The sequence below is a fragment of the Trachurus trachurus genome (assembly GCF_905171665.1).
Source record: "Trachurus trachurus genome assembly, chromosome: 4".
Lineage (NCBI taxonomy): Eukaryota > Metazoa > Chordata > Actinopteri > Carangiformes > Carangidae > Trachurus > Trachurus trachurus.
The window spans coordinates 25,094,501-25,119,113 of record NC_139898.1 but is presented as its reverse complement, the minus strand read 5'-3'; the positions used below and the strand labels follow the sequence as shown (position 1 = coordinate 25,119,113).

General features: G+C 39.3%; 1 protein-coding gene across 1 annotated transcript in view; it reads right to left on the bottom strand.

The window, feature by feature from the left end:
* jak1 (Janus kinase 1) overlaps positions 1 to 24,613 on the bottom strand; it is a 36,467-nt gene that overhangs the window by 10,250 nt on the left and 1,604 nt on the right. Inside the window, exons 2-16 of the mRNA XM_083970499.1 lie at positions 15,116 to 15,327; positions 14,146 to 14,269; positions 10,992 to 11,145; positions 10,199 to 10,350; positions 8,616 to 8,884; positions 7,553 to 7,662; positions 6,950 to 7,129; positions 6,324 to 6,481; positions 5,982 to 6,096; positions 5,235 to 5,433; positions 2,915 to 3,012; positions 1,948 to 2,100; positions 1,770 to 1,857; positions 1,546 to 1,673; positions 1,225 to 1,363 (exon numbers count right to left, since the gene is read on the bottom strand). Coding sequence (XP_083826625.1) covers positions 1,225 to 1,363; positions 1,546 to 1,673; positions 1,770 to 1,857; positions 1,948 to 2,100; positions 2,915 to 3,012; positions 5,235 to 5,433; positions 5,982 to 6,096; positions 6,324 to 6,481; positions 6,950 to 7,129; positions 7,553 to 7,662; positions 8,616 to 8,884; positions 10,199 to 10,350; positions 10,992 to 11,145; positions 14,146 to 14,269; positions 15,116 to 15,320 — 2,272 coding nt within the window. The 5' untranslated portion in view covers positions 15,321 to 15,327. The remainder of the gene's footprint in view (positions 1 to 1,224; positions 1,364 to 1,545; positions 1,674 to 1,769; positions 1,858 to 1,947; positions 2,101 to 2,914; positions 3,013 to 5,234; positions 5,434 to 5,981; positions 6,097 to 6,323; positions 6,482 to 6,949; positions 7,130 to 7,552; positions 7,663 to 8,615; positions 8,885 to 10,198; positions 10,351 to 10,991; positions 11,146 to 14,145; positions 14,270 to 15,115; positions 15,328 to 24,613) is intronic.

The window sequence follows — 24,613 nt, the reverse complement described above, 5'->3', positions numbered from 1 at the left end:
GAGCACTTTATCCACTATGTGTTCAATCAGATCTATGCATGAGGCCATCGATATGTAACTGGAAGACTGGTTCATCTGCAAAGAGATGAAGACAGAAGAAAGAGTTCTGGGAACCGAGAGCGAGAGAGCGCAGTATCCCCAAGAGCGTGCAGCGATGGACATTTGCACAGAAACATTTCCAGTCCATCCTGTGGGTTGCCAGTATACATCTGTGCAACCACACTGCGTTACATCCCACGAGTTCTGGCTATAATAGACAAACGGAAACATGAGGCGGCTATTTGAGGGGAACTGTGCAATCTGAGAAATGTCCTTGTTGTGTTGTCTTCCCTGAACTTAAGATTTAGTTTTCACAAACCAAATTACAGCCCAAGAGGGAAATGTACCCAGTGCAATGTTATTGATTTTGTGGCAAATGTCATTCCCATCACAACCTGCTTCATCTCAAAGGTTCTTTACTTCTACTGTATGTTTCATTTTATTGTTTTCTTTTCTTAATTGTCTTCAAACTTGGCTCAATTAACACCTGTGAGGTTTTGTGCACCTCGTACGGTTGGGACACTATCGCTGTGACAACATGTGTCCACACAGACACCTGCCAGTGCTCGAAACACAAACCTCTGTGGTAGTTCCCACCACGGCTGATGTCTCCAGGAACACATTTTCCCACAGTGACACAGACGATGTAAAAACAATACCAGATTGTTACTCAGATAGGGCAGTGCATAGAAGAAGCTGCACCACGCATCTTATTACTTCATAAAGGTTAAAGGGTGTTGCATGTTTTGTAATTACTGGGAAGAGGCCAGTCATCATTCTCATGGACTCAAGTCTCAACATCACACTGTGTGTGTGTCGGTCTCATGTTCAAAATAATAATAATTTTAATTGCCCTCGCAGCCAATTTATATCGCTGGATTTCTAGTTAGATTTAAGAAATTAGTTTAATTAACTAAACCATTAATTATCCAAATGATTCCAGTTAAACTTAATTGCACATACTGGGCGTGTCCTCATTTTAGTTTTACTTTCATTTCTATCTGAATTGTTTGAAAAAACGGAACCTATTGGGAAATTTTCCATTGGCTATTATTACAATCATTTAGGTTTCACTTTTAGTACCAGTGAGACAGAGGGTGTGTGTGTGTGTGTGTGTGTGTGTGTGTGTGTGTGTGTGTGTGTGTGTGTGTGTGTGTGTGTGTGTGTGTGCGCGCGTGCTCTCACCCTCTCTTGTGAGCACTGTGATTGGTATTCCCGGGTCGCTGAGCTTGATGAAAGGTTCTCCTTCATCCGGGCCAAGTCCGTCTCTGGCCAGCAGGATGTTCTTAGCGCAAACATAGCCATGGACCAGCTTTTTGTCCTCCTACAAACACACACACACGCACAAACATACACAATTAACCTAATGTATTAGTGCATAATCAAAATGTTATATTTTCAGATCATGTTTGAAGAATTGTGTAGGTAAGGCTGTGACTGCAAACAACATTATATTACTTTGCTATGTAAAATTTGTGTGTATGTATTTGTGCTTTTCTCTCTTACCAAGTAGCTGAGAGCTGACGCCAGCTGGATGGCCACCTGGAACTTCCACGCCGTCTCCAGCGGCTCTTGCTGTCTCCTCAAGAACACGTCCAATGGTCCGTGTTGGACGTACTCCTCCACCATGATATCTGGTCACACACACGAGAAGAAAAAAAAAAGAAGGTTAAGACACAGCCCCACATTTGTAAACTCACACACCTACACTCTTTATAATATGCACTTACTCTCCAAGTGGCGGACACACACTCCATACAGCAGCACGATGTGTTTATGGGACACTTGTCGCATCATGCTGGCTGTTTCGAAGAAGGCCTGTGAACCCAAAGGCAAAGGTGAACACCGTTAGGATATCGGATGTAATCAAAGTCATAATTAGATCAGGTGTGTGAAAGTGTGTCTCACCAAGGAGATGTCCCTGTGTCCAGAACCCAGCACCTTCAGGACCACCTTGACTTCCTGGAAGGATGAGTAACCTGCGTCCTCGTCCTCCTCACTCTTCACCCTCAGTGTGCCTGAGTAAATGTTGGTCCTTGTGCCCAGGCCGAGGTGCTCCTCCTGGTTAACACAGAAAACAGGGAATTACTTTAAACATCGACATCCATAACTCAAACTATGGTTGTCATAAGAAAAGGATTTCTGCAACCAAATTACAGCCTTTTTTTCTACAAACTCCACTGTTTAACACAATTATTATATATTATAATAAAATATATTTGGTTACACTTTACTTGAAGGTATCGTCATAAGAGTGACATGACACTGTCATAAGACTGACATGACACAGTCATGAACGTGTCATAAACATTATGTCAATGTCATAACGTTGTCATTAAGTGTCATTCGGTTTTTGTAGGGTTAGGGTTAACCGAATGACACTTAATGACAACGTTATGACATTGACATAATGTTTATGACACGTTCATGACTGTGTCATGTCAGTCTTATGGCAGTGTCATGTCACTCTTATGACGATACCTTCAAGTAAAGTGTTACCATATATTTTCTGTCACTGAAAACCGCTAGTTAAAGTTTGTTTATTCATTGTAGTTCATTCAATGTCTGCTCTTGCACGCTCACTGAAGTGCATTGTGTTATGCTGACAGATGTTTCTATTATTCTTTCCACCCCATTTATATCAATGAGGGGAGGCTAATAACAGAAACACCTCTCTGTATTGTCAGCCTAAAGTATATCACATACACTGCATTCATTTTAGCAGTTTTTTTTTATTCTAATGAAAGACTACATGTAAATAAGAATTGTACAACTTATATGCTGTCATTTGACATTTTTACATCCTGTAATGTGATTATAACAACTGCATTGCTATTGTAACATGGGAGATAGACATGAACTTGTGATGACGTACCTGTTCAAGGTCCTCCTTGAGAATGCGATCGAAGGTGACCATGGGTTTCTGAGGGGCCTGTTCTCTATCTTTAGTGACCACCAGCAGGTTAGAAACCTCTGCAGCAGAAACACAAACAACATTTAATATGTGCACGCTAGAGTGTACAGTTTATTTACATAACTGAAGCATGTAGACGGTGTTTTCGATTTTTCTCTGTTCAATCAACTTGCAGAAACTGTATTGTTGTCAAAGTTGTCAACAAGTCTGACAACAAATTCAATTTATATGAAATAAAGCAGAACTAGTATTCAGAGGAAGCTAAAGCCTCAGTTGAAGTGTGCCTCACAGCAGCCAGCGATGTTATATATACATCTGTATCTATATACACACACACACACACACTGGCATACAACATGAAAGCAAAACATGCGGTAAAACAGGCACTCAACAATTACGTCAATGTGGAGATGATGTGAAGAGCTATTCAGGTTAGGTTACTAGACTGGTTCAGTTTATTTTTTGTGTGTAGACAGCAATGTGTGGGAGGACAAACTTAAAATGGGACTGTGCCTGTTACCGTACTATGTATATGTGGGTCTAAGCGTGTCTGTGGGTGTCTAATGTTGTGAAAAAAACAGCACTCTGTGGTTTCAGGGAGAGAGAGAGAGAGAGAGAGAGAGAGAGAGAGAGAGAGAGAGAGAGAGAGAGAGAGAGAGACGGGTGTCTGCTGCACTCAATCAGCTTTATCCTACATTCACCGTCAAAGAGTTGTTACAGAGAACGTGTCCCGTGATATGATGATAAAAGTCAAATACAACATGCAACCACTCCGACCATCCAATATTACTTATCACACTGCACACACTCCTGAAACTTTCATCCGGATCTAGGCCTAACCTTTATCATTTATTTATTTATTTTAGGTGAAAATGAATTTTTTTTTTTTTTTAGTTGGACTAGAAAATTCTAGTTCAACTAATCACAACCCATATTATCAAACTATGATGTTTTTCTGCATATCGTGCAGCCAAACAGTTTCTATCTCATTGTGGGGATGTGGGCATGGCAGGCATTATTTGTTATTGTGAAAACATGGATGTTGCATAACACCATAAACATTTGTATAGTGACAATAACAAAGTACTGTCCTTCTCCTCTAAAGCAAATAATAAAGCCACACCCTTAACCAATACAGCTCTGTATATACGTAATAATCAACACCGTGCCACACCACACAAACATAAACACCTCAACACATCCATGTTTGCATGCATACATGGCTCCACCTTTCCCTAAGTGAAGTAAACATGAGAGCTAGTTTGGCTCCGGAAACCCACATTTACAACTCTCTTCCTCCCTGACACCATTTCACACAGACACACAGACACACACACAGACACACACACAGACACACACACACACACATATTGTTCCTGCCAGCATTGCCTCACCTACCCTCAGCTAGAGAGAGATACAAGTACACAGCCTTACACTTAAAGAGGCACCTACACTCAAAATGTAATGTGGGGGGGTTAAAGCTTTGTTTCATTGACCTCTGTGGGTTGAAAGGTTCGGGTCTGCTGCACTTGTGACCCCTTGATCCAACATCGCAGTTAGGTGTGGTCTGTTGTACTTGTTACCACACCCAGCTGTGATGAAGATGTGCACAAAGCAGCACAGAGAAACGTTGTACTGACACTGCACACACAGAGGATGCAGAGACCACTTTTTGCCCAGGCAAAATTTCCAGCCAGCTGTGGCATTTATCACCGTCATGATATCTTTTCTCTATACTTACTAACTCTGCATCCTTGTATTGTATTTAGTGCAAACCCCGGGGTTGATAACAACTGCTCTGCTGGGCTTATATAACACAGCACAAAATCTCCTGGTCACACAAGTAGTAAACAATTTAAATGTTATTTTACTGTCTCAGATGTCTCAGATACTCCTTCGAGACTGATGATGCTGATTAACTTTATCTCCTCTAAATCTGTCTGCACTATTCCGCAATATATGACTGTACATTTTTTGAGCATGACAGTTGATGCTGTAAAAGTATTCAGTCATTTCCCTATCTGAAAAGAAAGAAACAAACTGAGCATGAATGCACACAGGTATATGTATTCTCCAGAAAAACAACAGCTGTGCAGTCAGTCAGCCTGTTTAAATGTAATTATTCAAAACCGTTGATGGTTCACCTGAGAATCTGTGGTATATCTGTCTGTCTGTATCTATATATGTGACTGTCTGTGCTTAAGGTGATCTCTAGCTCTGTGTGTGTCTGTTCATTTGAGTATTGGACAGTAATTCATGTGCCTTTGTGTAGGTCACGTACCTCTAGGCTGTGGAGGGCAGCAGCGGACCAGCTGGAACTGGAGGTTGTCGGTACGAAGACTCTGGCCCTCCAGGTGCTCGAGCAACTCCCTGAGAGTGGGCCGCAGTGTTTCAGTGCCATACAGACGGTACCCATCAGAGACCACCTCGATCTGGAAGTTCTTATAGTGGCGCACAGGACGAGAGTCCCTCAGGTCAATCTGGTGGGAGAAGAGAGAGAAAACGAGGAGAAGGGTTAAAAAAAAAAAATGTACAGAGAGAGAAACTCAAGAAAGAAGGCAAGTATAGTGGATCAAAGATGAGAACAGACAAGTATTACGGGAAATGTGGAATTCTTTGGGACCCAGTGTGGGTCTTCTTTGTCAATATGAGTGTTTGTACAAGTGTTTCCTCCCATGCTGACTCATAATGTTACATCTAAGCATAATCTAAGCATCCTCTAATCTAATACAAAACAAACTGGAAATGTTTGTTACTTCTATTTGAGTCATGCCCTCTGAACACAAGATCTCTCCAGTTCATCCACTGACATGTCTGTTTTTTACCTTTTGTAACAATACAGCATTCGCACATATCGTGTTTCACTATAGCCACAAAGCACAGTATCATGTTCAGAGAACTCAGTCATTTCCTGGTTTGACAACAGATTCCTTCCACCTTGAAATAATATTGAAGTTCAGTTATATGTATTTAACTGTGGTAATATTTGTATTTGTTTAAACTCTGAAAACACTTAATTTTACTCCACCTCAGTGCAGACCACAGTGATGATGATGTACTGGTAGTCGGTGCAGCTCCAGCGCAGGATGTATGTGCCCTCATCATTGCCCTCTTGGCGCAGCTTGTGGATGGCATACTCCGTACTGGAGAGGGTAAAACACGATAAATTACTTTTTATCAACAGTAGGTTACATTTTATAAGAGCGATAGATGATGAAAATGATTGATTAAATTGTTTGCTGACTGCACTAGTTTAGCAGGTACAGTAGCAAAATCAACATTTAGACAAACAATGATTTAGATCAACAACAAGGATGTGTGTCTACAAAGAACAACACACATCGCAGTAAAGAAAGCTGTTGGTACAAACCAGATGGGCCCATGGCAGCCGTCGTTAATGTTGTTTACTACTGAAGATGGGGCCACCTCCTTGCACAGGTAGTGATGGGCATCCACTGTCAGCCTGAAGTACCCGTCCACAAGGGCTGCGAAGGACAGAGCCTCGGATCGAGAGGCCATTTTCATCTCCTGTAAAGAGAAACGACCGGGGAAGACAGACCAAGAGATGAAGATGATGATCAGAGGAGCAGCTATTACAAAGCCACAACACTCCAGAGGCCTATCTGAGAGAGTGGTGATGTATAACCTAACTAGATCCCACTTTCAAATGAAGGCTTAAGTCACCATTAGTCATGGCTAATGGCATGCAGGAAGAGGGAGCTCTGCTTCAACACGTTGCTTTAGAAAGTTAATGTTCCCTTTAGTCACATTAACTTGGAATACAAATAGACGCAGGAGCTCAAGTTGTTTAAATTCCTGCCAGTAAGTGAGCATATTATGGCCGTGGTAAGAAGCCTGGTTTCTACAGTTGGTGACCAGCAGGTTTGAGTTATTATTATATCAAAACGTTATTCAAAAAAGCAGATTCAGGTCTCATTGACATTACAGACGTTGATTCCAAATGAACTTCAGTGAGCTTTGATTTGTCCGTCTCACCATCCTCTTGTTGTCCTGTCGGTAGATGGTGACCGTCTCCTCTTTGATGACAACATGAGTGATCTGATGGAAGTCACAGAACTCCACCCAGCCTTCGTTCGCCTCTTTGTTTTTGTCGTTTTTCTGCTTTCCATCCATCTTGTTTTTCTTTGACTTGCCCTTTTCTTTGGAGACGGGGATCTATTTTAAAAGATAAACACAGCAGACGTACACACAAGTTAAACAAGGATATGATTCATGAACGTTTCGAAATATTCACAAATTTTTTAATGATACTGTATGTTACTTGTCACCCACAGTTCCTATTAAGAAATACTAAAAGAAAATGCACATGCCAAACTGCTATTACAGAAATCACACATGTAAAACTATAAAAAAAAAAATAATAATAATTGGTTTAAATAATTACTAATTTGATCCAGGAAAAGGTAATAAAATTGTGATAAAATACTTTTAATACATTTTCATATACAGTATATTCGCCTCGGCTCTACACATGTTATCAATAGAATATTTTTAGGACTACGCTCTCTAAATAACCGTTTAGAGATTTGTCTGCTAGACAAGGTCCCTGAGGTATTATTCTGACAGTCTTTGACTCACTTTGGCAGGCTTCTTCCTCCAGGAAACGCCAGTGGTGCCAGTAACCAGGACTTGCATGTCACTGCTTGTCTCCATTTTGTGACTCTGACTCTGGCTCTGGTTGAAGTAGCCTAGAAAGAGCAAGAAAACATTAGAATGCAGCGGTTACACATCACACCCTAATATTTAATTACTTGACGTTTGCGGTGATTATGCAGCAACGGATCACGTCAAGGAAATGTCTTATTAGCCATATGGCTACTGGATGTTTATTTTGAAAGAAGATCCTGATCTTAAATAGGTTACTCAAACCATCCAGATCTGCCTCGGTGGTTGAAAACTTCACACACTGGTTAGACTCATCAAGGGTCTGGTGTACTGTGTGATAAGTGGGTCGACGTGACAAGTAAACAATCTTGTTTCTTTCACTTTTGGTTTTCGCCATTTGCACATAGTCGCACAGTGTTTTGGTATATTTTCTTACATCACGTTAATAACAATCATTTTATCCATCTCCCTCTCTTGGCTTGCCGCAACAGTTTTCCTCCAGTCTTTGCAACATGGAAGCTCACAGGGATTATCTTGTGAAACAAGAGTTAATTCTATAATCTCCTGTAATTCTAGAAAAAACTACATCTGAAACATGAACCCACACTGAGTTGTTGTATGCACCAAATCTCACAAAGGTTAAGGATTTTTTGTTTACCAAACATTATACGTACGTGAATTTCACAAGATTAATATTTACTAGAACAGGCAAGTGTCTAATGATTTGTTGATGCATACGGCCGCAGGGAGATGTGCTTTGTTGTCAACAGCCAGACTACTGCTCTCGCAACACGGAGCCAGACTGACATTAAACCTCACACTATAATAAACACATCAGGTCTACCTCAGTCCTCTTACCTACTGGATTTTATTCAGAAAGACGTGTTGATATACTGTTAGGATTAATCTGCTGCACAGATCTATAATGTTTAAAATTCTTACTGTGGGGTAATGGGTTAGCTGTTAATGTTATGAACAGCCCTAGTTGAAAACTTTAAACCATGGACACTGCCTCATCGCTCTTTTGAAATCTTACCATAACCTCCTCCGTTGCAGAGATCTCCTTCTTGTCTGAGACTGAGCGCTCTGGGCTCAAGCAGTTCGCTGCCCAGGCCGCTGGTCAGGCCCTCCAGAGTGGCCAAGTACTTGATCTTCAGGTCATACGTTGTGATGTTGCTGTCCTTGACGGTACGGCGGTTGAACTCATTAAGGAACTTCTTGAAGACGTTGTTGATGCGGATGCGTGTCAGAATGTTGCGCTGCTTGATGTTGCAGTTCAGGGACTCAGGGATAAAGCGTTTGTAGCTGATGGGAATGAGACAAAAAGACAGGCAGAAATTCATGAGCAACTTGCAGCATTTATATCCAAAAGCTTTGAGAAAGTGCTTTGAATGTAAGGAAAGCTAATGTGTCCCATTCCCTCTAAAAGATTATGGACTGTGTAGCTAATTCTGTGCTAGTCCCATACACAGAATTTAGCCTTGAAACTGCTTCAAGTCACACTGACTGTCCCCAACAAGCATCTCAACTCATTATTTATCTCTGTCTCATTTCACTTCAAAAGCAAAACATTTATGCTGCTGGAATTGCACCAAAACAACACCAAAGAGAGAGAGAGAGACAGCTCAGTGCCACCTGACTTGTAAAGTTTAGTTGGCCAACTTTTGAGAATTCTCCATCACCATAAACAAAGACAAGATCTTTGCTCTTCAAAGTCTGACAGGAATTCAGAAAATGCTCTGAAATAAACAACAATCTATTTTCTCCGGCCAGTGAATAAAACCTTTGAATATAACTCACGGGAGAGTTAGCATTTGTTGTTTGTTGTGTCACCCCCTGTGGAGGTGCAACATGTCTGTTTTTTGGGGACAAAATGTGCTTGTAGGCTCAGTGCCACTTAGTGCGGAGTCACCTGTCCTTGAAAAGCAACACGAGTAAGAACAAGTCAAATAATTCAGGGTGTATACAGGAATCTTGAAGTTAATTTTAATAGCTTTTTAAGACTTTTTCAAGACCTTCTCAATATTTTTCAATACCTCACCGCCACTTCAAGCTGTAACCATTTACATCAGTGACACTTTTAACGTAACAGTTTTAGTTTGTGATAAAGACTATAGACCACTATGATACAACAGAATTCAAAATAGGCTAGGATAATAAATCAAAGGCAAAGTTTATAAAAAAACAACAACAATCTTCTTTTCTTTTTCATGTACCGGTTCATCTTTGTTTTTTAATAAAATGAATAAATTCACACACTTTTACAATGTTTTTTAAGACTCAAACTCTTGGACAGCTAATTCAGAAAAAAATACCTTCAAAATTTAAGACTTCATAAAGTCATGGAAAGACTTTTTTATACTTTTTAAGGGTCTTAATTTTCCCAAAATCGATTTATCACCTTTTAATACTTTTCAGGACCCGGCGGATACCCTGTAATTTCACACGGTGGCATTGGAAAGCTCATGTCGCCCTCTCTCTCAAAGATATAGATACAGGGTTTAATTTTAGGATCGTAATCATGAGCCTGTGGAGGTCGTACCATCAACACTAATTTACAAGATCAATACTTCAAGCACATGCCATACTGAATTTGTGTTGGGTGTGTGTGTTTATTACCTTATTTCCTGGGAGGGATTGGGCATGTTCATGGTATAGTGAGTGATTGCGAGCACGGCCATGCCCAGACACTCGTTCTCTATGTCATGCTGCTCTGCCTCTGACTGGGACATCCTCAAACGAACCACACCCTTTTGAAAGTCATGCTGGCCCTGAGAAATAAACAAACATTCATTTATTGTGTTTAGAAGGAAAGTAAACAACGAGACACATCAAACACATTATGAACATAACCAACCCTTTTTGAGATAGAGCTTGCGAATTAGCCCCGATGATTTGGTGCTTGATGTGACAAACAATGAAATTAAGACGCATTTATTGGATATTCAGGTGTATTTCTTATATTTTGAACCACTGACAAGTCAGTTAAGTTGTTATTTGTGGTTTGGTTTTATTTTTAATGAAGGCAGAATTAAACTCTCAACAGTGGCTCTAAATTAAACAGAACAGTGTGCTGTCTATTGCTGACCTTAAGTGCACTTCCTGATATTGTTACAGTACATTTCCTCCTAGTTGTTGATGTTTTGAAACTCAACTGTGAACTCGGTTCAGACAAAATGTACTTTCAAAAGTATGTCAAAAGGAACAAATAATAAATACACTATACATTTTTTTTTCTTTTAGTGTAGTCAAATATTTTTAGCTGATCTGTCCAATATTTTCCTCTTATGAACAAATATATGAGGTCTAAAACACTCCCATGACGATCCCAAGATGAAGAGTCATCATTATTGCGTGATAATAGTTGAGAATTGTTTCCAGAATAAGTCAAAAGCAAAAGGCAAAGACAGACCTGTGCAAACAGGTAGTCCAGCGATGCGGCATCCAGTAGGGGCGTCCCCTCAGGCGTCTTCTGTGGGCTAAGTCCTCCTCTGAGTTTACTGATGCAGTGTCTCCAAACTGGAGATTCTCCTTCAGTGGTGCCATGCCAATTTCTGAAATAAAACCTGACCGGAGAGACACATAGGACAGTTTGTCATATGAATACCAAGTGTGAATGCATGCTTGAACCTGTTATTATTTAACCCTAAACTTAACAAGTTTTGAAATTGCTGCCTGAAATTTCTATAATGCAAGGAAGTCCTTGAGTCATTGTCACTGCACTGATAGCATTTTAGCCTCTGATGAAAGAGATGCCTTCAAGAGGAAGTGCTCTTTTGGCTTCTTCATTCTGCTCAGTTACTTAAGTGTAAAGGTTAATGTTCATTAATTCTCATTTTGTAATCTACACTTAACTTTACCTTTGATGCAAAAACTACCTAGTGACTGAGACTCTCAGTGCTGGGCAACATCTCACTATTCTTTCAGGCTTTGACCCATTTTCCTGTTTTCTCTGAAATGAAGCAATTTTTCAGCTAGCCTGCGCTCTTCAGAGGAAATATATGATCTGACGTCTGTACACCTTCCCAGACCAACAGCACCACACTGGTAGTGCAACACACTGTTGTGTTTCATAACACAACACTTGCTTGAATGAAGACACCTCTCTTTGTGCCTTAAATGCACAGCATGTTGTTTTCTCTCAATCAAAACAATGAGAAATGTGCAGGAGGTTTCACCAGACAGCAAACTGTCTGCAGAGGTGTCCTCCTCTCCAAAACAAACACATCAGGTTATTTAAACTTGTAAAAACACTGAATAAAGCATTTACATGAAATGGTTGCGAGCCGAGCTACAGGTAAAATTTGCAGAGCTTGTTTCTCTGGTAAGTTACAATATCTTCTTCTGATTAGCATTATATTCTTAAAAACAACCAAGACCTGGAAAGTCCTTCATAAAAATGCATCTTAAAACTGGATAACAAGTGAATTTTGACCACATTTTGCAGACAACCACAAGTGCACAAAGGGGATGACCGACGCCACTGACACCCGACCAAATGAAACAAACTGTTATCTTTATTAAGTTAATGACTTAAAATGGGTAGAAACATTTGGAATAATGCATAAAGTGCACAAATAAAAAAAACAAAAAACACATGCAACACAGGTCTTGGTTTAATTAGTTTTTTCTTTTTGTTTATCAATTGTTTATCATGATGTGTATCTTGGATCTGAAGGAGCTAATTACCCGTTGGAACAAAGGTTTCTACACAAAACTTCATATTCAGCGCACTTCAACTGAAACGATGAAAAGCGATTATATGGTTCAAATGGCCATTAACGAATTCTAGCAAACTAAAATCAGATACTAAACATGACAGATATCAAACATTATTATGTTGCATGGCCTTTATAAGAGTCCTAGCATGCTGACAATAACCTTAAGCTTATTGGAGGACTATTGGCACAACTGAAGACTTGTTTTTTTCCACTTGACGGAGATCCATTCTGCTGGCACTTGCATCCCTGTGTGTGTGTTTATGTGTGTGTGTGTGTGTGTGTTGAACTTTTGTTTGAACTGTGTTTATACTCGAGATTGTGTGTATGTCTTGACTTGACCACAATAACCTTGTTTGGAAGACTGCTGCACTATGGTAGGCAAAGCAGGCTGCAGCAAGAATTACACAAACACACATACACACACACACACACACACACCACAGTTGGGCTCTCTGCACACTCGCTTTTCTCTCTCCACTAGCTTTTGTCAGAGCAGAGCACAGAGAAAGAGGAAGTGTAATTGACACCACAGCAATGTGTTTTTTCCCTCTTTGCATGAGGTGCTATCAAACTTGTAGAACAGATTCTCTGAAGAGAGACTTAACCTGTTTGTGTCCAGATGTGACACTCCTGGTATTAGTTCATGCCACAATATTTAAAACGCCACTCTCTGATGGACTGGTAACTTTCATCTTTCAGTTGAATTTGACAGGTTTGTCAGATCTGTCTGTTTTTTTTCTTTCCTCTTATTAAGAAAAACGTAAATCCAGATCTAACAAGTCTGTGGAAACTTGTGTGTGCGTGTGTGTGACTTGGCTTGTCAAGCCAAATTGTGCAATTTGCCAAGTTACGATTTCATGTCCAGTAGTTATTTGTTACATTATCGTCAACATCGTTTTTCACAGTACACAATGAACCGCATTGTCACAAAGAGACAGACTGTACTGGGACATATAGTTCATATAATGGTGTGATGAAGGTGTGCCCTTTTGATTCTTCCTTTAGCACTGTATACACCTGACACACTCAACATGTCGTCTATTATTATTTAATCTAAGAAACATTTCACTTTCTCATTTGGATTTTAACGCTGAGACTTTTAAGATGAAATAAAAGTTTAAACAGTTAACAGCATTTGGAAGGTGTGATGTGTACTTGATTCCTCTTGCAAATCATTTATCTATCCACAGAGACTAACAATACTAATATTTTTCAAAGGAGGTTAAATCGAAAGCAACTGGACTTAGTTATTTGTCCAGTTGCTTTCGATTTAACCTCCTTTGAAATACTATGACCTGGACAAATGAGAATATGCACCGGCTCCAACAATACTAATAATATCCCTCATTTGCCACAGTCTTTCAACTTCTTTTGAAGAATCCTGAAATCCATTATCACTCAGCCTCAGTTTCACCCCTACTTTAGAAAGAAAACATCAGAAAAGGAAAGAGTCCTCCTGCCTATCTACGAGTTAGAGTGGGTTCAAGTGGCCTTTAGAGTAGCCACAACACTCCCAGATGATTCACTACGGCTCTACTCACTCCTCCAGACATGACACACCCCTGGAGCCAGTTTTCATAGCCAGGGGACAGCAACACCTAATCATGTGGTTTTGGTGTAGAGGTTTGACTGGGCACCCAGCACAGAACAAGGCATATTGGTCCCAGTGTCGCACGTTCAGATGAGTTTCTTTCCTCAATGATATTCAAACTATAACTCTTACTTTGGGTCCTTACCTCCCTTTACCTTTTCAAATTACATTTCTACTACACCACACTTCATATTCAGTGCATTTTAATTAAAAGTGATGAAATGGACACAAATGAATGATGACGGCAGCCTTACCTCATCCGATAGTGCAACCTGATATTGGTTTCGTCTGTGATCTTGAACTCATGGTTGGGGGGATACCATGTTTCAGTTAACTCGTCGTACAGGGAAAACAGATTATGGCACAGGGGAGAGATTGCTGGGAAAGGGAAGAGAAAAGAGGAAAAGAGGTCGATATTCAGACCAATTGTTAAGAGTGGGAGCAGTGATTTGCAGCCCCTGTGTCCACACAGACAGGATTTAGGAGCAATGGCAGAGAGACTGAGCCCTGTGCTTCTAACCAATCACAGAGGGCCAGAGTGAGGGCTATCAACGGTACTGATTCCTGCATATTGTATCTTTAAAGGTGAGACGGTAATACATGTAAGGTGTGATTTTAGATAACAGTAGCAGTCTCTGTGGCAAAGTCTTCCAATAAATACTCTGCATTGCCACACTTCATAAGGTAGGCTAATCATTAACTCATTAACAATTAATGACCATTTGTTACAGATCAAGACATTTAAATGATCCCTTATTACATGTCAGGGTAGTTTTACTACCAGTTTACTAGTTAGCCTCTATTATAATAAACATTAAATAATACTTATCATTAGAATCAGTTTCTACTATCTCTGGCCTGTTCTTTCCTTCCCCCCTTGTGTGACTGTGTCTTTTCTGTGTACTTGCTGTAAATATCTTCATTTTATTCATTTACCTACTTTCATTTTGTTTTGTTTTATTCAAGATGTTCCTAAACTTCTAAATGTTAGTGCACACCAGACACAGTAAAACATTACTGCTTATTATAGATACCTTGGGTGATGATGACCTGATTTTAAGAGTACGGATGCAACAATTCATTGGACATCTACTTGTCACATAGGGCACACAGTATAATTTCTAACAAGCTGCTCAGTACTGGCAACAAACAGAGACTAAATCAGGAATTCAAGACTGTGGTAACTTGCCAACATGTTTTTTTTTTTTGTTTTTTTTTACTCACAGCATTTTTTGGCAGCATCCACACAGAGCTCCTCAGCAGTGTAGCATCCTTTTAAGTACTCTAGCTGGTGCACGTCCGGCGAGTAAAAGTGGATCTCCAGGCCCCAAGTGGTAGTAGGAGAAGAGGAGAGTGGAGCCCTCTTGCTGGACTTCCTCATCTTCCCACAGAGTTGCCTGCCTAACTCCATCACCCACAGAGTTGGCATTCAGACACTGGATACATGAAGTGAAAAAGAGAAATGGGAGAAGTGACAATTAAAAATACATTAAACTTTTTTTGTTGTCAGTTTCTGTATGTGGCAACTTTCTTTGCTTTCATACTGTGTGAACTCCAGAAAAATTTGGTAGTTTTGATAAATCGACCAACAAGTTTCACCAAATAAAAACAAATCAAAAATCCACATAGTTGGATAGATATATTTACTTTATTAATCCCGAAGGAAATTCAGGTGTGGTCAATTGCTCACTGCACTTTTTCATCACGAAGAACATGGGCGCTATCCTTCATGTGGCTTGACTTCCATATTAACTGCCTTACTGCCATAAATACTCACCAAATGTACATTCATTTGTAAACAGTCCCCCACTAATGCACTGTTTACTCCTTTTACAATAATGGACGACTGTGCAGAGCTGCTACATGAAATTATTTATTTCTATAAATTAGATTTCATATCAGTACACCATTTTGAACAACTAATGTCTATAGTCGGAAGAACTGCGTTTCGAGTTGATTAACAAGGACAAAGAAGTTAAAAGAAAACAATAAGGAAACTAAAAGTAATGCCTGCCTTATCCTTGCAGCTCTGCATTTGATTCTGCTGAGTATGAATAAAACAAAGGAGAAGAAATACCGTATGTCGGAAACCACAGAGTTTTTAAATCAGAGAATTACATTAATGGTCACATAATCCTTAATCCAATTCATTCTTCTCGTATAAACAACAATTTATCATATTTTGAATAATTAAAGTTGTTCCAAAAGTAATTGCCAATAATATAAATATTTCATCTAACATAATTATTAAGGACATTTGGGTGTATCAAGTACCATATTCACTAGAACGAGTGCACTCGCGTGTCTTCTTTCGGTTTATACCTTTCAATCATGTGTGTTTGGGGTGAGTGTGTGTTACACAAGGTGGCAGGTTTTATTGTGTGTTGAGCACAGGCAAACAAAGAGCTCAGAGAGTCTGAGTTCAATGTTCATTAACCTGATGACTCATAATAAAACTGTACAACCCCAACTCACGTAAGCCCACAGCGCACAGTGACGTACCATGCACTCACGCAGTGCAAGTGCAGTGACGTCAGCCTCTCAAATGAGGAGATGACATCAATGAGGAAGGCAGATCATCGCTGTGCAGGGGCTGTTCGCCGCTGGATGAGTCTACCGCCACAGTGTCTACACCGGTAGTGTGACAAAAGCAGTGCACCGACAGCAGACTGTGAATCATCACTGCTCACCAACAGCTTTTTTACTTACTGGTGCGTTGATTAGTGACACTGACTTTGGGATTGGAACCACTGGTCTCTCTAACATTGCACAGGCAAATGCTGCAATCACAGCCAAGCAACATTCAGGCTAAGCAGTGATATACTCCACACTGAGTGACCATATGAGCAGCATGTAGAGCTGGGCAATATGATTTTCAGTAAATATTTGGATTATTTCATGTTTATTTTTGCAGGAGCAGAGGTACATAATGGACAGAGATGTAACTGAACATAACTCAATAGGAGGATCTAGATGTCACTTTTGAGTTTTTTTTGTTAATTGTCCAATCCTAGCCGTGTGTTTACCTCAAAATCATCAATCATTATTTGTCTTTGATATACGAGTTTTCTTTACTTTGTCTTAGTGCTAATCATTATCAGCCGATTCTCATTTAAAACATGTGATCAGAATTAATGCTTCTAGTCACCTAGTTCATACTCTACAGCGGAGAGAAGCACTGTGTGCTGTAGCGCCACCTCCCACCTTGTTCAATGCACCAACACACAACAGGCCACCAAAACAAAACAAACATCTGCCATGCTACTTTCACAAAGTGTGTGAGACTATTATAATGAACGCCATCTGCAATGCATGCCAAAAGGGATCATTATCTGCTGTGGATCAGCTGATCTCACCCATAGATAAACATTATCGGTATTGGCCACAAAAAAAAACCCCCATCATTGCAGCATCAATAGTACAAACGTAGACTTTGTTTCTCTGTGTACCAGGCAGAGCCTGATCAGTTCACTAACATTATTGGAAAATGTGCCCACGTTTTAAAGCTGCTATTGCTACTATAGCCTGCACGATATTAGCAAAATGTGCGATGATGTGCGATGATTTCAATATTCAACATTGCAATATGACGATATGACTTGCGATAAATAAGCAAATATAGGTGTGCATATTAACCATAAAGTTTCTGTGTATATGCAGGCCTGTAGAGGCTCTGTAACACCGCAACACAAATACACCAAAAAACAGGGGAGAAGCCTACGCACTGTAAACAACACACTCCAAACATTATAAATCGACTAAACACAAGTCACACCAGTGCAAATAAGCTGACTGATGCTATGTGGATGTTTTTCAGGCGCGCCGACAGAAGTCCGCCATTGTTGTTGTTATGTTAGGTGGCTCAGGTTACAGGTATGAGGTGTATGAGGAGTGTGAAGCGCGTGTGAAGGTATGGTGCCAGTAAATTAAAATTACTCATCGCCTTTCAGCCAGCCTTTTGTTGTTTTTGTGTGTTTGTCATGCATGTTGACATTGCAATGATGAGGAAAATAAGATTAATCGTTGATCGGTGAACCCTACTACTAATACTGACTGTGACTAGTGCTGCTGGTTTTGGTAGGTGAGCCAGGTTAAGAAAAGCACTGTGTGTAGGTAAAGGTGCAGTGGATACATAAGCCTACTGAATTCAGACATGAGCATAATAAGAGAGGATAAATAATTTATATGATACACTGACTCACAAAGACAAAGCTCTATATGCTGCCATGTCACTGTTCAGTATGATGCCTAGAAAACACACCACACCACAGTAGCAGAGCAATGCCCTGCTATAGGGCTGTCACACCCATGAAATTTTAGTTGACGATTAATTGCCATAAAAATAATTGATTAACAACTTAAATGTCTTTTTCTGATCATTTTATGCCACTATTAATTAATAATAAACATACAGTACATCTCATGAGGAAGAAGAAGAGCCATTCATTGGCATTAAGCATAAACACAAACTGCATTTCTGTTGAAATAAGATAATAAAATAATAAGATAAACAGTATGTGGCACTCCACCCATGCGTCACTAAACCATAGCAGAAGAATGGGGGCGCAAAGTGATGATGTCATTAAAAGAGCACCAGTCAAACCTCAAACAGTGGAAAACAACAAGGAAATAGTGATGGAAATATGGTATTTCTGATAGTTTCATCCATCTGTTCTTATACAGATGAACAATTATGCAAAATAACAATTATGTAATAGCTGTGACAGGCCTATCCTTGTAACTTCACTGACAAAGTTTGCCAGCATATCTAGAAGCAAACACTGATAACTAGCCTACTGCATAAGCAGCCATCTTGATGTCACACACACTCAAACTGATACTCATCAGTCCCTACAATAAAACTGTCAACTGGTTTTAATGTTGTGGCTGATTGATGTATCCATGCAGATGTAAAAAGAGAAGAGGAGAAAATTGAGAGAAAGAGACACAGAGAGAGACAGGGAGATCCTACTCACTGTGACCTAAATAACTCCAGTACAGTGACAGACTGTCTTTGTTCGTCCACTTTATCACTGTCCTTTTTTGCTTGTCATAATTCCTGTTAGGTTCCTATTAAGCTGACAAATAAATTCCATTAAACCACAGTTAAGATTATGTGACAAAACTGCGAAGTGGCCTATCGACCAGCAGTCACCATTTCTCAACAGTCTTTTCATTAAAGCTGAATTTCTTGAGAAGAGCTTTTCAGTGAGTCATCATTCTGCCTTTAACAGTGTGTGAGTTCATCAGGATGTCAATTTCCCTCTCTCCTCTTTTTTCAACTTAAATTCAACAAAATACTTTGGAGTGTATCTTTAAGACACAGTTGAACAGTTAGTTGTCCTGTAAACCATAAACATATGACACAAATCTAATGTGGTGTAACAACAACACTATCTCTAGAGATTAAGCTTATTGTTCTTTGCAGGAAATTTTCCTTCACTTTCCGTACACCCACAAATTACACAGTTGAGACCAGTCTGACGCCGGTTTTACTGGCACTACAGTTATGTAATCCTCAGAAAAAGATGTTCAGTTCTCTCCCCCTGTGGTGTCCATCTGCTTTGTTTGGACATGGGTTTTACTTAAAGGGACTACGAGGAGTTTCGGAAAGCGAAGTGTTTTCACACTTCATTTCCCATGAGCCTCCGCGCGCACGGTGAAATTCTTGGACCAGCGCAAGACGGACGAAAGCCAAAGCATTTGCCAAGAATGTTTTCACTAATCAAGAACAAATGTCGGAGGTTCGAAGACGATCAGATACCGTCGTAGTTCCGACCATGAACTATGCCAACTAGCGATTATTCCCATGACCCACCGGTCAGCGTCCGGGAAACCAGGAAACTAGGAAATGCTGGGCGAGTCGACCACTAAATAATAATATCAAAATAACTATAAAGACAAAACGATATATTTATCGAAAATGGACCCATTAACAAGTGATTCATCCACATTAATATGAGACTCTTTTATAAGCAAAAGCAAACTCCTCGGGGTCTCTTTATCCCACATCTACTGAAGACAAGCAAATCTCAAGTCCAGCACAAAGCAATTTCATCTTTTTTTCCCTTTAAAACAAATTACTTGAATTTGAATTTTTTGAATTTTTATTTTTGCACAAAGTTAAAAGAATACAACATAAAACATGGTAGGTAACAATAGGACAGTGCAGGGAGAGGCAAAAAGCCACAAGGGGTTTATTTTTAAGCCTCCACCTTATATTACAATTTAATGTTTTACAAGATTTGATTGATTATTGATGCTTATTGATGCAATGTTTCTGACTTCACATGTGGTATGGTGTTAGTTCACTGTGGACAGAAGCTTTTCACTTTTCTACGCGTTACCTGACGTGATGTAAGAGGCAGTACTGCGCTCTGAGGGAAGCACAGCAGCCTGGACAATTTGTAGTGTAAAAATACCAGAGTTCAAAGAGAGGTGAGTCTACATTATAGTGTTTAGTGCACCGGACATTTCATTCACCCCTTTCATTGTGTAATGTGGTATTTACTGTACTTTTCACTTTGGGTGCATGGATCCAAGGGCACAAACCTGAGAGTACGGAGTATGAATCCATAAACTGTGTGGACAGATTACTAAACCAAGAGCCGACAGATTAACACATCATGGATCTTGTGTCCCACCCAACCACCACCCCCACGCAGACTCTACACCAGGGTTTGAACCTAATATTCTCTGTCATTGACAGGTTTTTTTATACCGGCGACGGAAAAATCTCAAGGACATCGGCCATTTTGACAGATTGCGATCAACACCCCTGTCCAGTTGGTGGCGAGTGTGTGCATATTAATTAGCTATCGTCGAGTCTTGATGTATGACCTGACCTCGTTGGCTGCACACGGCAAAATGTCACGGCAGCTGAGTGTCCTTCTGTCGCTGTCATATTCCTGCCTTTTAGATGGCGTTATTTAGCAGAACTAACAGATTATTTTGCAGAACTAACAGAAGCTGATATTGTATCTCTGTGTTTGTCCAGGTAGGGACTAGTAGACACTTGTCGAGTAATACGAGGAAAAACAAATACTTTTGCAGTCAAGGTTGCGCAAGTGGCGCTTGATGTCTTATATCCATGGTGAACACACTGTAAGTGACAGGACGGGGTGGATGTCTCTGTTCATCTTTTCTTTCATGCCCATGCACAATTTATAGTTTGTTCAGATCGAATATTAATCAAACATGAATGAATGAGAATTAAATGCTATTGATTATGTCTTTATTATCGTTTACAAACGAAAATTAAAATGACGGTTAGATTATGATGGGATGTTTATGACCATGTCAGTCTCTCTTTAAACCCTCATACATTTGGTACGCACATCAATCAATTCATTAATCAAATACTTGCTTGTGGAACCACAAAAATTGGTCTATTAATTTTTTAGTCAATCACCAGGAAATTATTCTGATCAATTGTTTTGACTCATAATCAGACCAAACAAGACAATATTTGTGGCTACCAGCTTTGACTATGGGAAACTGTGGTGGTCATTTTTCACATTGATCAATAATGATAAAAGTAATCTTTAGATGCAGCCTTTTGTGCTTGATCTGGGTATTGTCTTTGTCTGCAATCAGCAATATGCATGAATACTGTGTTGGTTGGGTTGAAAGATCAATTGAAAAGACAATAAACTCGAAAACAAAGAAACAGGCTCTCATTGCATCGGTTTTGCATCAGTTTAACACACCGAGTTGAGTTGGGAGGGCACAGTCTTGTTAATTAATGGGAAAACACTGCCGATAACTATAAGCAAATATCGGTCAGGTGATCATCTGTACCGATAGTTAACGTGCATCCCTACTTCACACAGCTTTACAAACGATCGCTGCGACGTCCTGACATCATCCAAGTTGTTGCGCCGTTCAGTATCACAGAACTCTGTCCCACCAACCCTTTCTTCGGACACGCGTAAAGAAGCCACTCGACGTATGAAAGAGGAAAGAATCCCGATAATCGACGGGTCTCAGAAAACAGATTGTAAACGCATAAACGTATCAAATGCGTCATTAGCAGATTGTTCCTAATAATCGTTTTATTAGTGTGCATGTAGACGCACCTGATAAAACTAAAACTAAACAGAAGCATTGTAGGGACAAAGTCCTGCAGAAAGGTAAGCTGTTTTACAATCAGGTGTTATACAACAGGGATGGGTCATGGCCTTATTTCCTTCTGTGGTAAACAACAGAAAACATCTGACTGTGTTTCACATTGTCCTTTTACAGTCATTATCTTCACGTCACAGTTCAAGTTCAAACTCCTGAACAAAAACACACTTCATGATATTACATGCAACACTGGTTTTATCCACTCGAATCAAATCTCACTGTACTCCACTGTGTTTATTTACTTTGTGGCATTTCTCTCTGTGTGTATTTTATCTTTTTTTTTCTACCATTATTCTTTGTATTCCTTTACTGCATTTCTTGACTGTAGCCTACTCTCTGATTTCTTTACTACTACTTTACAATACTTCATATCTTTACTGTGTTTCTGTACTGCATTTCTCCATTGTATTCTACACCGTTTCTCTTTACTCAAAGGTTTCTTTACACTGTATTTCTGTACAGTGCTCTGTTTCTTTATAGACTTTATTATTTATATGTATTTGTTTACTGTGTTCTTCTGTACACTGGTAGGCCTATATCTTTACTATGTTTAATCATTGTTCTGTGGTTCTCTACTGTTCCTTTATTTACTTTTTACTTGTAATGCGTTTCTTTTCTCCTCTTTCTTTGTTTTTTAATGGTACTGTGAACTGACTGTACTATACTGTATTTTGCTTTGCCTCTCTACTTTAATCTGTTTTTCTAATGTACTCTACTATGGAACCAACACACACTATATAAAGTCTAGTAAAAAAAACTCAAACACATACATGACTGTGTCACTGTCACATGTCTAGTACTTAACTCTATTATACTGTACTTCATATCTTTACTTTAGTATTTTACTGTGTTTCTAGTAGTACTTGTGTGTTTCTTTACTGCTCTTCCTCATGTGTATCTTGACTGCACTGTGTTTCTGAACTGTTCTCTCCTGTGTTTCTCTCTTGTACACTTCTCTGTACTATGTTGTGTTGGTTTAGTTTTTCTACTGTTTCTTTATTTTGTTTATTCACTCTCTTTTCTTTCTTCTATAACTGTTTCTTTACATCTGTTTCTTTATTGTGTTTTTCAGCTGTACTGCCTTACTCAATTGGGTTTATTAACAGCATTATTAAACTTTACTCTATTGTGTTTCTTTGCTGTTTATCGACTGTACTATGTTTTCTTTTTACAGTGCTCTGTGATCTTATCTAATGATTGAATTAAAGTGCAATGCAATTAAACAAATGCACAGAGTAGAACTTGAGTGCAATGAGGAGCTATTGGTATGAAACATATTTCTCACTTGTGCCACACCCTTAACTGATTGTAGGTGTGATCTGAAAATGAGTAGAATGAGAGTTAACCAGTTGTTAAAATGCTCCCTAACAAATTTCATCAAAGCTATTATAATTCTGGATCATAAATAAATATAAACTGATGGTCAAATAATGTTATCAGGGGGGAAAAGGCTGCCAACTGAAACTGCATTGGTCATTAAGCACAATGAACATGTTTGAGATGTTGATTATTATCTAACAGTGAATGAACAGATAGGCTACTTACAAAAGGATTTAGTCGCACTGAATGATGTTTTAATGTGTTTCTTTCATATGGATAAATGTTCTGCCTGTTTGGACTTATTTTATTAAGTTGACTTTATTGTTGTTGTTGTTTGATACTGACAGTTTTGCAATCAATTCCTCTTTGATCTTAGGTGTGGTGTACCGTACCCTCCTCTTCAGTGATTACTGTTTGTAATAAGGCCCTCATGTTGGCTACATTGTTGAAAGAACATACCCTGAAATATCTTGAGGGGATTTTCTGATCTAGTTTTTGATGATTCAACACGTTGGTAGGTTGACATTACGCACGTCCATTCACTCTGACACAGAGTACAGCTACTCAGAGGCTGAACCTGTTTTTATAAGACGTTCATTCAAAATTTGCTCTTTTGAATAAGTTCTTGAAGGTGCAGTTTTCTTCAGCCGTATTGGCACTTCTTGAGTTTTGAAGAAAAGGGCTGACATTACGCACCTTATTCTATAAAGATCTGAAACTGTGTCATATGTCATTTTAAATTACATAAAATTAAATTATTTAATTTTAACTGAACTAGTATCAAGAATTTATAGATTTACATACTGTAGGGTTTTAGTTATGACTGAACTCCATGTTCAAGTGTTGTTCTGGTGCTGTGTGATGTGTAGAGCAATTATTATTGTGAATGTAAATCATGGCACATTGTTTTCAAATAAAAGATTGTATAAGGCAAGAAGAACATAGTTTACCACCAGCAAAATGTGGTATCACTTTCTCACACCCACCGACCAGACCAGACAATAAGTTGATTGCAAAGATCACTTGGTTATTACAAGAAAAGATCAAGTGAGCAATAATCTACTGCTCTTTGGTGTCAAATATCATACTGTCATGGTGGGAACCAAAAGGTGGGCCTGTTTCCTTTCTTCAACTAAAGTAATGTAAGTGAAAAAAAGGGAAATTCTAACTACAAATCAACTTTGATTATTATCCTACATCTAAAAAGTCCATATTTGCATTATTTCAGTTTCATTTCTCCTCCTCATTTAGTATTTGAAAGATTAATTAATTTCC